This window comes from Euwallacea similis, chromosome 11 (genome assembly GCF_039881205.1).
Source record: "Euwallacea similis isolate ESF13 chromosome 11, ESF131.1, whole genome shotgun sequence".
Taxonomy (NCBI): Eukaryota; Metazoa; Arthropoda; class Insecta; order Coleoptera; family Curculionidae; genus Euwallacea; species Euwallacea similis.
The window spans coordinates 520,911-537,164 of NC_089619.1; the positions used below are offsets into that span (position 1 = coordinate 520,911).

General features: G+C 33.4%; 3 protein-coding genes across 6 annotated transcripts in view; 2 read left to right on the forward strand and 1 right to left on the reverse strand.

The window, feature by feature from the left end:
- Positions 1-510: 510 nt before the first annotated feature.
- Positions 511-964, forward strand: LOC136411996 (uncharacterized). Its single transcript, XM_066394832.1, has 2 exons — positions 511-665; positions 796-964. The coding sequence occupies exons 1-2, from the start codon at positions 628-630 to the stop codon at positions 962-964; spliced, it is 207 nt and encodes a 68-aa protein (XP_066250929.1). The 5' UTR covers positions 511-627.
- Positions 965-993: 29 nt separating this feature from the next.
- On the forward strand, positions 994-1,459 carry Tim10 (translocase of inner membrane 10). The gene has a single exon (XM_066394831.1). It carries the CDS (start codon positions 994-996, stop codon positions 1,246-1,248), a length of 255 nt encoding a protein of 84 aa, XP_066250928.1. The 3' UTR covers positions 1,249-1,459.
- A 586-nt stretch (positions 1,460-2,045) lies between these two features.
- The window catches only part of Ldh (Lactate dehydrogenase), a 158,719-nt gene continuing 144,510 nt past the window's right edge, over positions 2,046-16,254 (reverse strand). The window contains exons 1-6 of one of the 4 annotated variants that reach the window (XM_066394817.1): positions 10,364-10,381; positions 7,860-8,006; positions 7,184-7,346; positions 6,821-7,123; positions 6,464-6,705; positions 2,046-2,858 (exon numbers count right to left, since the gene is read on the reverse strand). In XM_066394817.1, the coding sequence (XP_066250914.1) occupies positions 2,694-2,858; positions 6,464-6,705; positions 6,821-7,123; positions 7,184-7,346; positions 7,860-7,985 (999 nt within the window). In that variant the 5' untranslated portion in view covers positions 7,986-8,006; positions 10,364-10,381 and the 3' untranslated portion in view covers positions 2,046-2,693. Of the gene's footprint in view, positions 2,859-3,228; positions 3,619-6,463; positions 6,706-6,820; positions 7,124-7,183; positions 7,347-7,859; positions 8,007-10,363; positions 10,382-10,943; positions 11,101-16,254 lie in introns of those variants that run through there. The other 3 variants (XM_066394816.1, XM_066394814.1, XM_066394815.1) reach the window with 3 other exon arrangements.

Here is a 16,254-nt window from a genome sequence, read left to right on the forward strand (position 1 = left end):
GAAATTTTTAAAAATAAATAAGAAACAGCTGATAAAATTGTCAAAATTGTCACCTGAAATATGACAATTTTTACTACGTGCAAGTTACGAATCATGTATATGTGGCAACAGAGTACCGATCCACATATAAATGAATCCTCTGTTCCTCTGAAAATGGATTGTTTCAGAAAATAGACTTAGTTTTTCAGACATAATTTTTTAAGTTTTCAATTCTTAGAGCCTTTTGTTAGTTGGCATTGCGGAATTACTCGAATTACATCTCAAGAACCTACTCATAAGCTACACCTGCACATGTGTTTGTAACTACATGACGTGTGTGCCTAAGGTGTCTAGCCTCTGGATTTCCGAACGTTACATATATACCCGGCTACACTATCCATATTTTTTTTAAGGTACTCGTAGTGAACGAGGAGCAAATTGAAAATATCTTCTCAGCAGACTTGTTCCTAACTTTTCTTTCAGTTACGATGTTGTAAATAGCTTCTTAGTGCTCCGGATATTGCTACATTTCCAATTTTGGGGTTAAGCACATTTATTAAGTAGATCTATACGATAGATGTCACTGTCATTTGGTTAATTCATACTATACTAAAGTAAGAATTTGAATATTTTACTGTAAAAAAAGGGATGAATTTGGGCAAAACTACGAAAGTAGCAATTGGTTGGTAAGTACCTTTTCAAAAACATATAAATTATTTACCTACATGATGTATTCTAGAAGTTGTGCCTGTCCCATGTACCAATTTCATAATCCACTCACATGTTTTTACATAACCTTAATTGTTTCCGTTCTAGGATCGTCTGCACTGTCGGCGGAGTTTACTCTTTTTATTTGGCAAAAAGCAGTGTCGAAAAGAGGCGCTATGAGAATATGAAAGCGAGGCAGCGTATGAAGGCATCTAACAGAGGCCAGTACGAACCAAGTTCACGGAAGTTCGCACCTCAGTACGAGCCCACACAATAGGGGCTGGAACGTATCTTAAAAGTGCAAAAATGACCCAGAAAGAACAACAAAATATGCAGTTAATCCAGGAATTGGAGATAGAAATGATGGCAGATATGTATAATCGAATGACTGCAGCATGCCATAAAAAGTGCATTCCGCCAGTCTACCATGATTCTGAAATAGCCAAAGGTGAGGCAGTTTGTATCGACAGATGTGTTGCTAAGTTTTTGGACATTCATGAAAGAATAGGCAAGAAGCTGGGACAATTATCAATGCAAGATGAATCGTTACTTAAAAAGTGATAATCTAAGCAGGCTTCATATAGTGTATTGTAGTAAAAGGGTTAATTTAATTAGGTGACTTTTTTGTGTTCCTTTTATGATAATGTTAAAATATAAATTCGGAAACAGCAAATATGATGTTAATATGAAGATTAATTATGTAGAATTTAACCATCATTATAGATTCGGCTAATGTTGTTACACAAGTCATTATAGTCATGCTGTTACTGAATTATGTTTGCAATTTTATGGAGATCTGGAATGCAGTCCTCCTCTATGTCCTCTATACCTGATGACTGCTTATTGAAATTATGAAAGATAGTTTTTGGCATTATGGAATTGTCTGGGATTACATTGAGAATGCTACGCAAGCCACATCCTATTAAAGTATCATAAAAATTGGATTCAAGTGGCCATCTTTTGGCATTCACTCTACTACATCGTATAACAATGAACTAAAAATAAATATGGTTATCAGATTATCAAAAATAATGTATGCATTCTTAACGTTTTGGTGAAGGATATATTTATCCCTAAATTTTTACATTTGATCAGAAAACTGGGTTTTCTAAAGATCCTTTTGTTTGTAAGTATATGTTTCATCTTTAGAATGCTTCAGATAAAACCGAATCCGACCAGGAAATGAGAAGGCCTGGTTATAAACAAGGACCTTCTTGTACCGCTTCAATGTTCTGATAAATGATCTGAGTGGAGTAGGTATTTTAATGAAACAATTATTTCATATCAACTAATTTTCCACAAATAGGGTGTTCATATATTTTATTTTTTACCTTTGGTTAAAAGGTGGGACTAAGTCTATAACATAGAAAGACTAGTTTAGGGTATATTTCACAGCTAGCTTAACTGTCTTACACATACAGACCTATGTAACAATATGTTACTGAAATAATAAGGTCAGAAATAAATAAATTGAACAATATGAATAAATGTAACCAGCGATTGCGATTTCATAAAATTTCATTTAACATTATGAGTAGAGCAAAAAGTGGGATATACAGGGTAATGCAAGAAATATAAGTCATAGACCTAATTTTATTATGAAACAACTATACTTGCATGTATACCCCTTTTTTTCGCTACCCTTTTGACTATTAAGATTCTCGATAGGTTCTAGTATTCCTGCCAAAGTAGGGATGTTACAGTGTCAAAAACCTCAACGAGCCAACTTTGATTCAAATCACATAATTTGTTACCTATCAAAATCAAAGTTCCATGTAAAATATTATAGATTTACATAACATTAAGTAAGTAGGAATACTTACATAATTACAGTAGCTGTGCAATGAAACAAACTTAACAACGTGACAAATATTAACAAGAAAGCAACTACACACACAAACCATTATATATAATATAAAGCTTGGTACATCCTAAAAGCAGCTAATGCTATGTCACAGTATAAATTTATAAGATTGTAAAGTGAAAACGTTCTTATTAATATATACTTAAAAGTTTAAACCATCTTGAACTTCGGCCATTAGAGACGCCGATTTCAGCAATGCCTCGTTTTCGTGTGGGCTTAAGCTCTGTTTTACAATATAAGATATTCCGTTTTCGCCCAGCACAGCGGGGACCGATAGAAATACGTCTTGCTCCACACCATGGAGGCCCTGGAATTCAGAAAAAATGTATAGAAAGGTCGATGGGTAGATGGGTAATTACCTACCATTTTTTGATATTGAATATGGGCAAAATAAACGCTAATGTGTGTTAGTGATATGAAGGGCCTAATACAGCATCTCTCAAAAGTATTGGAACTGCGCTTTGATTATCTGATTCAATACATATTCAAAATGTTATTTTTATTTTTTGGGATTATCTTAATTTTTTAAAGCCAGATACTACCTCTTGCGATTTTCGAGATAATAATAGTGCAGCTCGGATTTAGCCAAACTTTGTAAAATCCCGTACACATTTCATATTTCGTTTTGGTATGACAAAAAATTGGGAGATATTGGAGTAAATACAATCTAATAGACATTTTGCTATTGAATAAGTAATATATTGAGTTTTTAAAAGACCTATCTAATTTCTATCTCTCTCTAAAATAAATATACTGACATAGATTCATATGAAAATAAATAAATGCATTTTAATTAAGATATATTAACAAGCAAATCTTAAATCCCTGAATTTGAGTTAAAAGTAAAGATATGTACTGATAAAGGCATAGAAAGTAGTAGTGAGGTAGAAAAGGAGAATTTCTTAAAACTGTAGATCTTTTTGCACCTCTTCCATTAACTTAGCCGAATTCTGAAGGAGCAAGCGCTCATCCTCGCTTAGATTTTGAGTTACTGCATGCGAAACTCCGTTTGCGCCTAATACTGCTGGCACTGACAGAAACACTCCGTTATCGATGTCATGCAGGCCCTAAGGACAAAAACTCCGGATTTATTCGAGCCGGCAAATTTTCCTGATTGAACCTTTATTCTATAGTCAATCTCATACTTAACGCATTTCATTCCTGGCACTGTCAGCACTAGTATTATGGTCGACATAGAAATACCATCACTTTATTATTTAGGGCTGTGATAGATCACCGCACCGCAAGCAACATCGTGAAAAATCTATACAGAGGTTTATTTATATTAGATTGCGGGACTTCATTCATCAATTCACACCGATTGTTTTAGTTTCACTTTGCTACGTCAAAATGTATTTCAAGACAGTTTTTTTTAATGATAGAGTTTGGGATTTCACTTCACCTTCACCACTCACTAAAACGTGAAAAAAACTTGCTCGTGTGGTCATGCTATTTGACCAAAATTATCTGTTATGCCAACATTAGCGCAACCATTTTTCGAGAGAAAAATATATTAAGTAGTTTAAGAACAGAGCCGTAAGCATAACCGTTAACTATTTTTCTGACAAAATGGTGAATTCACTTTTTCTGTTTTCTGCCATTCTGCTTTGTTTTTCGCAACTTATCGACATAGGCAGGAAGAATTCGCAAAGGTTATGCTTATTGTACATGATCCACAACTCATTCGTATGAGTAAACGCGAAGGTAATCTTAATGCACAAGTGCAAAATAAGAAATAACGTTAACGTTGGAACAAGAATTTTTTCCTTGGACTGTATCAGTAGAGAATTAATTATTCGCTTGTTTTATGCACCTCACAATATTTCATATTCCGATGATGATTTACCAGTAGATAATTCAGATATGTTAAACAATTACCCAAATATTGACCAACAAGCACCATTCTATTTCCCTTCTTGCCTATAAATATTTTTTTGAATGCACTTAATCCATGAAAATATTAACATCCAATAATGTATTGATGGTCATGCCGTGTGATAATGATATTTTCTATAATATGAACTTATGAATGGAACCCATGCGTTATCCGGTCAAACAGCACAGCAAGTAAACCCCAAAAAGAATGACATTAAATATGTATGTAGTACACATTATATACCAGCACTCTGTCAATATTTACAGGGTGTTCGAAGTTAGAGACAAAACCCTCTTTTTCAAATATCTCTGTATTTGAGTAAAAACTTTCAAAATACCAATATGATATAGTTTTAAAAGTAAAATTAAGTGTTAAAAAATTCTCGAGGCGCTACTTATACGCCATTAAGGCAAATAAACCTTTTCCTTGTAAAAATATCTCTAATTTTTCTTGCAATGCCATTTAGGCGCAAGTAGCCAAACTGAAAATTGTACGACAAAAGGAATATGTCGATATTTAGTTGTAAATCGTCGTCTTTCGATTTATTGGAGTGATATGAGTCCTATATTGATCCATATTACCCCAATTGAAGCCCTGGAGCCTTCGAAAATAATTTTTGGAGACTCTTCACATTCTACAGCACTTTCAAAATTGCAAAAATGGGTACTTTACACCGTAATCAAAAGAGATATTACAACTCCGTTTGTGTAAGATTAAAGAGTTTTTATTTAATTATTAGGTAACTTGTTCCTCAGCTGCAAGAAGATTATGAGAACTAGAAATGAATGTCATTTGACTTTGAAACCAGGTATTTTAGTGAAGAAACAAATATTTTATAACAGTTAAAATTACACATTTTTTATTGATTGCGAAGGACAAAAATACCTAAACTTTTAGTTACACAGGAGATACCAAAAATATTTGTATTCCATTATGGCATATTTATATTTTTTAAATCGACATTAAAGAAATTCGTTTAATACAAGAACAGTATACAGTCCATTCATTTAAGAAAATGGAAATTTTGCATCGTAGCTTTTTTTCTTTCAGAAGGAACCAATTTATTAACGCTATGTATAGATTACATATAAAACTATATCAAATGGTTATTTCAGATTTTTTAACGAAAATACAGGAGCTTTTAAAAAAGAGGGTGTTGTGTCTAGCTTGGAACACCCTGTATCAGGTAGTCAGCGAAGGAACACCCTCTCTTTAGATGGTAAATAGGCATTGAGAAAAAAGTCTAATATAAGAGTTTTGTAGTTGCAGACAAGCTAATTATTGCTGCTTTGAATTTCACAGAGTCACTCAAATTAAGGCAACGCAATCCAAAATTGTTCAGATCATGCACATTGGAATTCAAAGCAGGATATGGAATTCACTTATAAAGTAACAAATTTGTCCACAGTCACAAAATTTTTATATTAAATCTTTTTCTCAATACCTATTTATTCACGATCTAAAGGGAGGCTGGCACTTCACTAATTAACCCTGTATAAAAAGCAACCACAAAACAAAACCGAGTTACATTGTAATAGTGATCACAGTGCACAGGAATGGTATGTTTGAAAGTAATTCATGGCAATTGAAACAATAAAAACTCCAAGCAATGTGTTATAAGATGGAAGTTTTTGTGATGGCTACAATTTGAACTAAAATAAGAAACCATTGATCTATTATTTAAATAGGCTATACAGCGTGCTCTGCTGAAAATTATAATTAGGAGAAATTGGATATATTTAAAGGATATACACATGTAGCAATATTTAACCATTTTGAAGTGTCAATGAACTAAAGATATGTGATTTCAGTATTGTCGTCATCACAAAATACCCACGAAATATGTACATTGTCCTTCCCAAAAATAAATAGGAAATGTTCAACGCAAAACAAATCTTTTTCCTTTGTAGGGGTGCAAATGGCTCTTAGAATCCGAACGGGGTAAACTAAGTCTTCAATTTAATTTGGGGACGGACAAAATTGTTAAACACCCAATTGACAAGACCAAATTATACAAAGAAATATATTCGTCTTACCTTAACGTAGGTAGAAACAGCATGAACGTTGTTAGAATTCCTGAGAATACTGGAAGCTAGCGAAGCCACGCTTAAACCGATTGCCCAGGAAGTATAGCCTTTCAACTTGATGACATCGTATGCAGACATGATCACTTGCCGATGGATATCTTTCCAGTGTTCAGGGTCATTATCAGTTCCAATAGATGGATTTATTTCTCGGAGACGAACACCTGCTACATTAACTCCTGACCAGATGGCAACTGAAACGTATTAACATAAAGTATCATTCATCAAGGGCGAATCCACATATTGTGATCAATATTGCCCAATTCGTGCTTTTGAAAAATAACAGTGCCAAAACTATATTTGAATTACCACTGGAATCTCCGTGTTCGCCAATAATCCAACCGTGTACGCTACTGGGCGCAACTCCCAATTTCTGAGAGATCAGGAACCTAAATCTCGATGTATCCAGATTCGTCCCGGATCCAATAACTCGATGCTTAGGCAAACCACTTAGTTTCCAGGCAACGTAGGTCAAGATATCTACGGGATTGCTGACGACCAAAATAATTGTGTCTGGTGAGTATTGGGCGAGCTTAGGGACGATATGCTTCAATACGTCTGTATTGCGTTGTACTAGATCCAAACGAGATTCGCCTTCTTTTTGCCTCACGCCTAAAGTTATCCAGATATTGATTTACAAACATCGTAAAGATAAAATCTAAGCAATTTCACCGGCAGTAATAATACAGAGCTTTGAACCAGCAGTGACAGCGTAGTCAGTATCAGCAATAATCTTTGCATTTTTCAAGAATAGAGCTCCGTGTTGTAAATCTAGCATCTCTCCTTTTAACTTATCAGCCATAACGTCAACCAATACAACTTCACTAGAAACTCCCTGAAAATCAAGAATTGAATATGAGGAAATGCAAAAGGAGGGAAACAGATGACTATTTTTGGTATTATTCGCCAATGCCACAATTTCATTACTAATACACATTGAGTTCGGCAGTATTTTCTTTCATTCGACTCGAATTCAGGTTACGTCCAGTCAATTTGAATGTACAGAATAAATTCAGATAGGGTGAATATTTGGCTTAAAATCGGTTAAGCTAGTGGGAAAAATATGTAGAGCTGATATTAACCCAGGTTTAGTCGAGTCAACCTGGTTATGTAATGAATCTGAATATGGGTTATGGTAAATTAACCCGAATTCAACAGCTTTAATATTGTTCCTTTCTACGGCTTTAAATGGCGAAATTTATGGCATTTAATTTAGCAGTATTTAATTATTACTAAGATCAAAGAGATACTGACAGGAGGTTCCTCTGGATATGTGCAATATGTACGTCATAATAGTGCGGAAGAACTCCCATTTTATTTTCAAGCTAGAGAATATTAAGATGATTACCTGAGATAATATGCTAAACGCGCAGGCCATCCCAACCTGTCCAACTCCGACAACAGTTACTTTGTTGCCGGACTCTTCTGCTTGATTTGAGATCATGGAAAGGAGGGTTTCTTTTGTACTTGCCATGGTCGCTTCAGTATTTTATATCTAGAAAAAAAACATAAATAGGAAACAACTAATGATGTCAGCTTTAATTAATTACAGTTAGTCTCATGAGTATTCGTACTCTATTGCTTCTCTATTTTAAATTACTGTTATTAATTTACAATGAACGATTTGAAACTGGTACCATCACAAACCTACTTTCCAATTAAAGGGCTTTTAAACTCATATGTACTTTCTTGCAAATTCAAATGTTTATATGGCGAAAACGTAATTTTAAGGAAATAAGAACAAAATGAGGCTCACAAGAGTATTCGTACTGCAACTGTCTGTTATGGGTTAAATCAAGATGATAAGAAATTTAGCCTGTCTTAACTTGTTTGCGGCATAATACGAACGATTACCAATATAGACATATCGATTTGTTAGTCTTTAGGAGATACTAGTAAAAATGGGGAGAAAAAGTAGTGAAGTTTCATTAAGTGATAGGAAGTTAATTCTTAAATGGCACACTGAAGGTAAAAGTTATTTAGAAATTGCGAATTTAGTGGGCAGAAGTAAATCTACGGTACAATATGTTATAAAAAACGTTAAGTCAAGTGGAGATATTTGCAATAAACAACGTAAAGGAGGCCCGAAGAAACTTACTCCTTACGAGGAAAAAGCAGTTATTAAGGAAATAAAGAAGAATCCACAAATTAGTGGACCCAAGTTAGCAGTATTCGTCTTAAAATACTTCAAAAAAGAAGTATCAGCAGAAACATGTAGAAGAATTTTGAGAAAGAACGACTACAATGGGAGAATTGCCAGAAAGAAGCCATTTATTAATAAAAGGAATCGAATGAAACGTTTAGAATTTGCAAAAAAATATGTCGACAAGGATATTAATTTTTGGGAACAAGTAATTTTTACTGACGAAAGTAAATTCAATTTGTTCAATTCAGATGGACGAACAATGGTGTGGAGAAAATCAAATTCAGAGTACGAATTAAAAAATTTAAAAGGAACCGTAAAGCATGGAGGTGGTTCCGTCATGGTGTGGGGTTGTATGTCCGCAAATGGTGTTGGTGATTTGGTTTTTATTGAAGGAATCATGGACAAAACATATTACCTAAATATTTTACGGAATCACTTGGCATCAAGTGCTACAAAACTAGAGTTACAACATAATTATTATTTCCAGCAAGATAATGATCCAAAACACACGGCTCATATTGTGAAAGAATGGATCTTATATAATACGCCACATACCTTGGCAACACCACCCCAAAGTCCCGATATCAATCCTATAGAACATTTATGGTCAGAAATGAAAAGAAGATTAAAAAACTACGAAATTGATAGCAAAAAAACATTAAAAGTAAAACTTTTGGATATTTGGAATAAAATTGAACCAACATATACGAAAAAATTAGTTAGTAGTATGCCTAATCGGCTTAAAAGTTAATTAAAAAATTATAAAATCCCGGGGAGGTCCAACAAAATATTAAATAATAGAAAATAAACTGATCTTTTAGTATAGTTTTAGTAGGTACGAATACTCTTGTGGGTGTGATTTTGTTACTTATTATACTTAAAATTATATTTTGTTAATAATACTGTTTATCTTCAATAAAGTTTATAGGAATTGGGCTTTTTACACGCCCATAAAATATTTCTACTTAAAAAAAAATTGTTGAAAATTACTTATAAAAAAGTATTTTTATTTTTAAATCTGGAATCAATAGGGTACGAATACTCATGAGACTCACTGTATTTATTAACTATCGAGAAAAAAAGCAACAATTATTTTTCCACATTTCTGTCTATTTCGGATATTTCCGGAAAATCCAACTTCGAGTTTAGAGCATGTGAAACCAATACTGATTTTCAGTTCGTATATTAACGACGTTGGTTATCTGCCGTTTGAAAGCATATTTCCTGAGATGAAACTGCGCGAAACAGTTTTATAGAACTTCTTTTACTGACCAATTTTCACTTGGGGAAAATTGAGCCGAGAAAGTTACCCTTACTTTCCCACATTGTGTACAAACGCCTGGAAATTTACATTTAAAATTGTGGATACATATAATGCACTGATCATGTGAGGTCGAATAAAGGACGTCACATTGCCGAATTCAAAGCAGATAAATCGGGATCACCTCATCGCCTCAAAGATGTTATATAGCGTTTTTATTTTATAAATCGTCTAGCGGTAGCGGTCGAATAAAGGTCAATGCATTGTCCAATAAAATGATACTATAACAGTATGGTACAGTGATAGAAATAAAGGAAATGTATGTATTGGGTGGGTACGGGTGCCCACCATAGACACTCATGTATGAGGTTTAGTACCCTTATTGCCTTATACATGTATATAGTCGTATAGTATAGAGTTATACTATGAATTAAATAATACTTACTATTATCAGTATACCACAAAATAGACGGTTACTTCCAATGCTCACAGGTCATTATCTGGGCATGGAGCCTATTACATCCAATTTCAAAATTTTAAAGAAACTCCTGATCCATTACAATCACAAGCAGTGGATTTGACCTATTAGCATCTCTAGGCAAACTTAAAGTTGCACTACTGGAATACCATACGTAGGTACTACAGTAAATAACCTGTCACATTTCCACGTGGAATACCTAGGTAGGCCCAAGTGTATTTCCTACTTACTCGGTTAGTTAGATATCTATAAATGCGCCCAAACGCACAACCATTAAACAAATAGGCGTAATGGATACCGCGGGTAGGCAGGTGGGTAAGTAGGAACACCTTTTGAAGTTGGGTGGGTAGATTTCTGAGACTTTTTGTTCGTGCGAGACGTATCTACTGAAGTAAATGTAAAAAAACTCTTAGCTAACAGTTTTTTAAAACCTTATTTGAATGCTGACACATATATGCAAGAAGTGGTATACCCTGGGGTCGGAAATACCCTTAACGACTTTAGGAACATTGAAATTAAACGGATTCGTTCATTGTTCTACACTTACTTTCTATATGATTGACACTCAAGTAACAACGATTAAAAACGCTGACTTTTCACACCTTCGATGTGCCGGCAAACACGATAATAAACACAATCTTTAACACTGGACACCCGACTGAACCTCAACGATAACAAAACACTAACTGAACCAAGGTGACCTTAGCTAGCTAATATGACACAGAAGTGATGAAAAGGCGCATGCCTCAGCTTCCAATAATTCATAGGCTGAAATCGCCGGATATTACGGGAATCCACGTATTTCGTCATTTTGCAAGAAGTTACCGAGTGTTTCGACATTCAGAATTAACGTATTTGAGCAGCATTTCGCATGGTTTCATTATTGTTTCTGCGAATTGTACATCGATTATACTCACTAATATTTGCCCATTTGAAGTTTACTGATTTTTGTATGCATAGGGGTTAATGCGCTAGTCGTACTATAGAAATTTCGTTTCTTTCCTTCGCGTTTGAATGTTGACGTGAAATTTTCATGACACTCGCCGTGAAAAAGAATGATAATAAATAAAATCGGCCTTACAAAAAAAATAGGGCGGAGAAAAGTTTTTTCCGGGAAAAAAAGGTTTGTGCATCGGCTTTAGATATTGAATCATTTTCGCACTTTTGCCGAAGTTGGCTCTGCTCGATCGTCATGGTTGAAAACAATTCAATCGCTTAAGCAATCGTGAATCTTCGTTTGCAATCGTGTCGAAGGTCTTTGGGCCACGCTAAAAATTATTGAGCTGCAATTTCCGAATTAAATATAAAAATACATTCACTTGAATCAGACCAGTAGCACAACAATGTGTTATCCAACGTTATTATGCAAAAATCTGCTTTTTTTTAAATTTTAATTGGGAATAAAGTCTCGCACACAAGTAGGGGTGAAAAACTAACTGAGAATAACATTCATTTTTCACTAAAACCTCGAACCAGCACTAGATAAAATGGACACCCTATATACGATTTTTTTACCACTGAGTTTCATAAAATCGCAATAAAGTTACCTAAATTTAGCACAAATTAAATCCGAAGCACAAAAAGACAGTGCGTCTAAAATGATAACTTCAACACTGACGCTTCCTTTCACGTTCGTTTCCATGGCAACTATAACAAAACAACAATAAGGATAATAATATTGTAGCCGATTAGTGCTATACAGGGTATAACATATCATCTGTAGAGATATTTCAAGGGGTAATAGTACTCTGCAAAGTAATAAAAAATGTTAATACACTCAAGGTCAACAACGTACTATTTTCACTACACAGGGTAGCAAAATTTAATTTTTTTTTCACATATTTCTCGAGTTTAATTTTTTAAATTTCATACACTTATTTTCTTTAAAACCTTTTATAACAAAACGTCAAAATTGTCGGTAACTACATACAGGGTGCTATGTTTGTTGAATTATATGCTATTTTATGCTTTGTATTTTTTTTAGAACATTATGTATAAATTTTGATACCAAATTTAAATTTGTTTTTCAATTCTTTAGCTTCTTGGTCTCTTGCAGTATTTTAGTATATTTCACCGTATTCCTACAATTTGCAAAAATATCTATCGATGCAAATTAAGAATGTAAAGAAAGTAAAGTAAAAAATCACCCGGCTCGTTATTCACTATCTAAAGCAATTTGTAACATTTAATCAAATTTCTTTAAATAAAAACAAATCTAAATGAAAACAAAATTATAAAACATAAAAAGAAATATGAAAATTTGTCATTTTGTATATCAAAAAAACTGCGTTTTTGATCATGGGCCTATTAGCATTGTGTGTATACAGTTTGTTCCAGTTAAGGATGAATAGCATGGGGATCTCGGAAAGGGTAATAAATACAAAATCGCAATTTAAAACAAAGTAATAATCTGTTTTTATACCGGTTAAATTCCAAATGGCTTTGAAGATATCCGCAAAAAAAACTATTTTGGCGGCTTTCGTTTTTTATTGTAATAATAAAAAATAACTCTTATCCAATTAGAATTATAGTTATGAAAGTTTTATATTATTAAGACACTCTTCTAAACTTCTCCGCAGTGTTACCAATTTTTTTGTTAAGTCCTTATTTTGGAGATAAATTGTTAAAATTTTTATTTTCATATAGGCGCAATATCGAATATTCGATTTATCTCTTAAATAACGATTTAAAAAGAAAATTGGCAACACTACTGAGAAGTTTTAAAAAAAGTGTCTTAATAATGTAAAACTTTCATTCCTCTTATTGTAACCGGACAAGAGTTATTTGCAAAAAACGAAAACTACCAAATTCGTTTTTTTCCGTTTATCGTCAAAGCTATTTGTAACTTAACCGGTATAAAAACAGATTATTAATTTGCTTGAAATTGCGCAACATTTCCTAATTTAAGCGACTTTGCATTTATTACCCTTTCCGAAATCCCTATGCTGTTCATCCTTATTTAAGCAGACTGTACTTTCAACACACTCAATAATGGAGTTCTTTGAAGTCGTAAGTGGAAAAAAATTATTTATTCGTATCAATTGGAGGATACAATTCATATGAAGCAGTCATTTTTTAATGACGAAATACTACTATATCAATGGCTAGTTCTGTGCAATACTACTCAAAGATGAATATTCCGCGGTGATTAATGGATGAATTATGAATACACAGTATCAGTTGCAGACGTGGTATATCAAATTGGGGTATAACTATGTGATCGTGCTTCGTAGCATGCACGCAACTCACATAGGCCAGGTGATGCTAATGTAAACTGGTACGTACCGGGAGCGCGTATACTAAGGTTTAGCCACTAAAGGAAAGAATTTGAAATTAGTCACATTGACAGTACCGTTAAATTGTTTAGTGATTTGAACGTTCTGTAAAGAAAAAAAAATAAAAAGCGTAAATAAATATACAATATAAATAAAAAATATAAAGTTTTACACGGTGTAAAACCTTTTGACTTGTAATATTAGTCCATTAACCGATTAGAAGAATGTTTTTTGACGTAATTTTAGTTTTTCTTTTCACACCTTTTTTAATTTTCTTGTTACCCAAGAGAGAAAAAAAAAGTAAATACAAAAATTGTAGGAAGTAACATAAATTTTAGGAAGTAACATACATTTTAGGAAGTAACATACATTTTTACAGGACTTTAATAGAAAGACTAGATCTACTTGTGTTTGATATGTTATTTTCCTAGATACCTCAATCTTGGTGTAGATTGCGAAATACCCGGTAGTCATCGGGTGAAAAAACCTCCCAGTAGGCGGCTATCGGCACAGGTAGAGCGTGGCCGTAAGTAACGCTCTACGTTTACGTATACATATATTGGTATTTACATTACATTTGGTATTTACTATTAAACGTCTGTTTAACATATTAATTAGTTCCAGACACGCCTCTAGTATTTTGGTGTTTGTGTGGGATATGCGTAAAAATAAATAATGTATCTTTTTTATTTGGAAAATATTAATTAGTAGTAACATATTGTTTATTTTTCTGCCGCCTTTCTGAGACAATTATAATTAATTGTTTATATTAGTTATTTAAAAATAAAAAACATATTTAAATATATCTCTATTTTTCAATTTAAATAAAAATATCACTGTTATCGCGGGTTTATTCCACCAACGAAACCAATCATTTCTTAATCGTCCTGTTATCTGCCTTAAGGGAAGTTGACATAACATTGCATATTTTTGTTATACAGTGCCGAAATTTTAGATGGATTAACTAAGATGCCGAACATATACGACTAAAATCCTCGGACACGTCGATTTTTATTTTTTCTTGCTGTAGGATATCGGCTTTAAAAAAATAATATGATTATATAGTTTTATATGATCTGTTATCTGCTAAGACCACTCGGAAAGCAAGCCCAAAACGCACTACTATACCATTTTCTATCATCCCTATATGTAAACCATACGACCCCACTAAGGGGACATTAAACCCGTCAACATCATATTAAATCTCATAGATAGTGTCTATCCTCCACTTTAAACCTAAATATAATAAATCTAAAGCTTTATCTTAGTTATAATATTGGTTGAGTTTTTGTCGACTTTAATAGCTTTGGTGTCCATAACTCAACACTTGCAATTTTTTTATGGTAAATTCATGTATACAAGGCAGTCCAAAAACCAAGCACGACCACCAACTTTGTTTTTTCAAATGGAAACACCTATTTTTTATTTCATTTTTGAATTCTACGCAAAATTCTAAATTGGTCCTTTGCGGAACCAAAGAAAATTTAAAAGAAATCAAAGGTTTTAGTTTTTGATATGTTCAATCGTAAATTTCTCGAGACCTGTTGCGTTTAGGTATGGAACATGGTACATGAAACACACTTAGAATTTTGCGTAGAATTCAAAAATGAAATAAAAAATAGGTGTTTCCATTTGAAAAAACAAAGTTGGTGGTCGTGTTTGGTTTTTGGACTACCCTGTATACATTAATTTACCATAAAAAAAACCACAAAAAAGTAAAAATCCACACGTCCGAGGATTTTGGCTGTGTAATGTACCTATCTTATGAATTAGGATAAATTAACTGACATTCGAGCTTATTTGTATTTCTCATGAAGAGTTGTATTTGTTCTGTATTAACTCGGCCTTTGGCCCAACCAATAATACTAACTTAACCTTGGCCCTACAGATAAAGTAATTAAGCCAAGGTCCGGGGTTTTTCCAATAGACATTGCATAGTAATTAGTTTTGTAATCACCCTTCTATTTGATTAGATATATACATAAATACAGCTTTAGGGTAAAAACACCTACTTCCGAATAGAATCTCGACCAGAATAGTTGATTATAGTAGTGACTAGTAGAACCAACGCGTTTTTGTTGACCAAACCTATCTCCCTGCATCGGGGTACATAACAGCTGCATATGTTCGGTATCTTGTTATATGGACTGTTCCATCCAAAACTTCTACACTCTTTATTAAAGTAATAATTAAACAAACTAAATCTAACGGTAAAAAATATAGACATTATATAACAATAAAAATGTTCGCTTTTATGGATAAGAAAATGACACAAAAAAAAAAAATGGACACAAAATAGTGAGCCCCTGCATTGGTGAAAATGTGCCATTTTATGCTCTTGGATAAAATGGCATACTACACCATATCCACAGTTTTTATCTTATTTAATTGCAAATTCCACAAAAAATGTTCTGGAAATGTTTGCAAGTTCCGCATGCGACACTATTTTTTACAGTACCAACAATGCACCCTCCTTTCTTTAGGTCTCGACTGTGGGCACGATTATTGCCTCGACCACTTAAACCACGTTAAACCCAAGTTCTGTATGTAAACAAGCTAGAACCGTATATTGAACTAACTTCA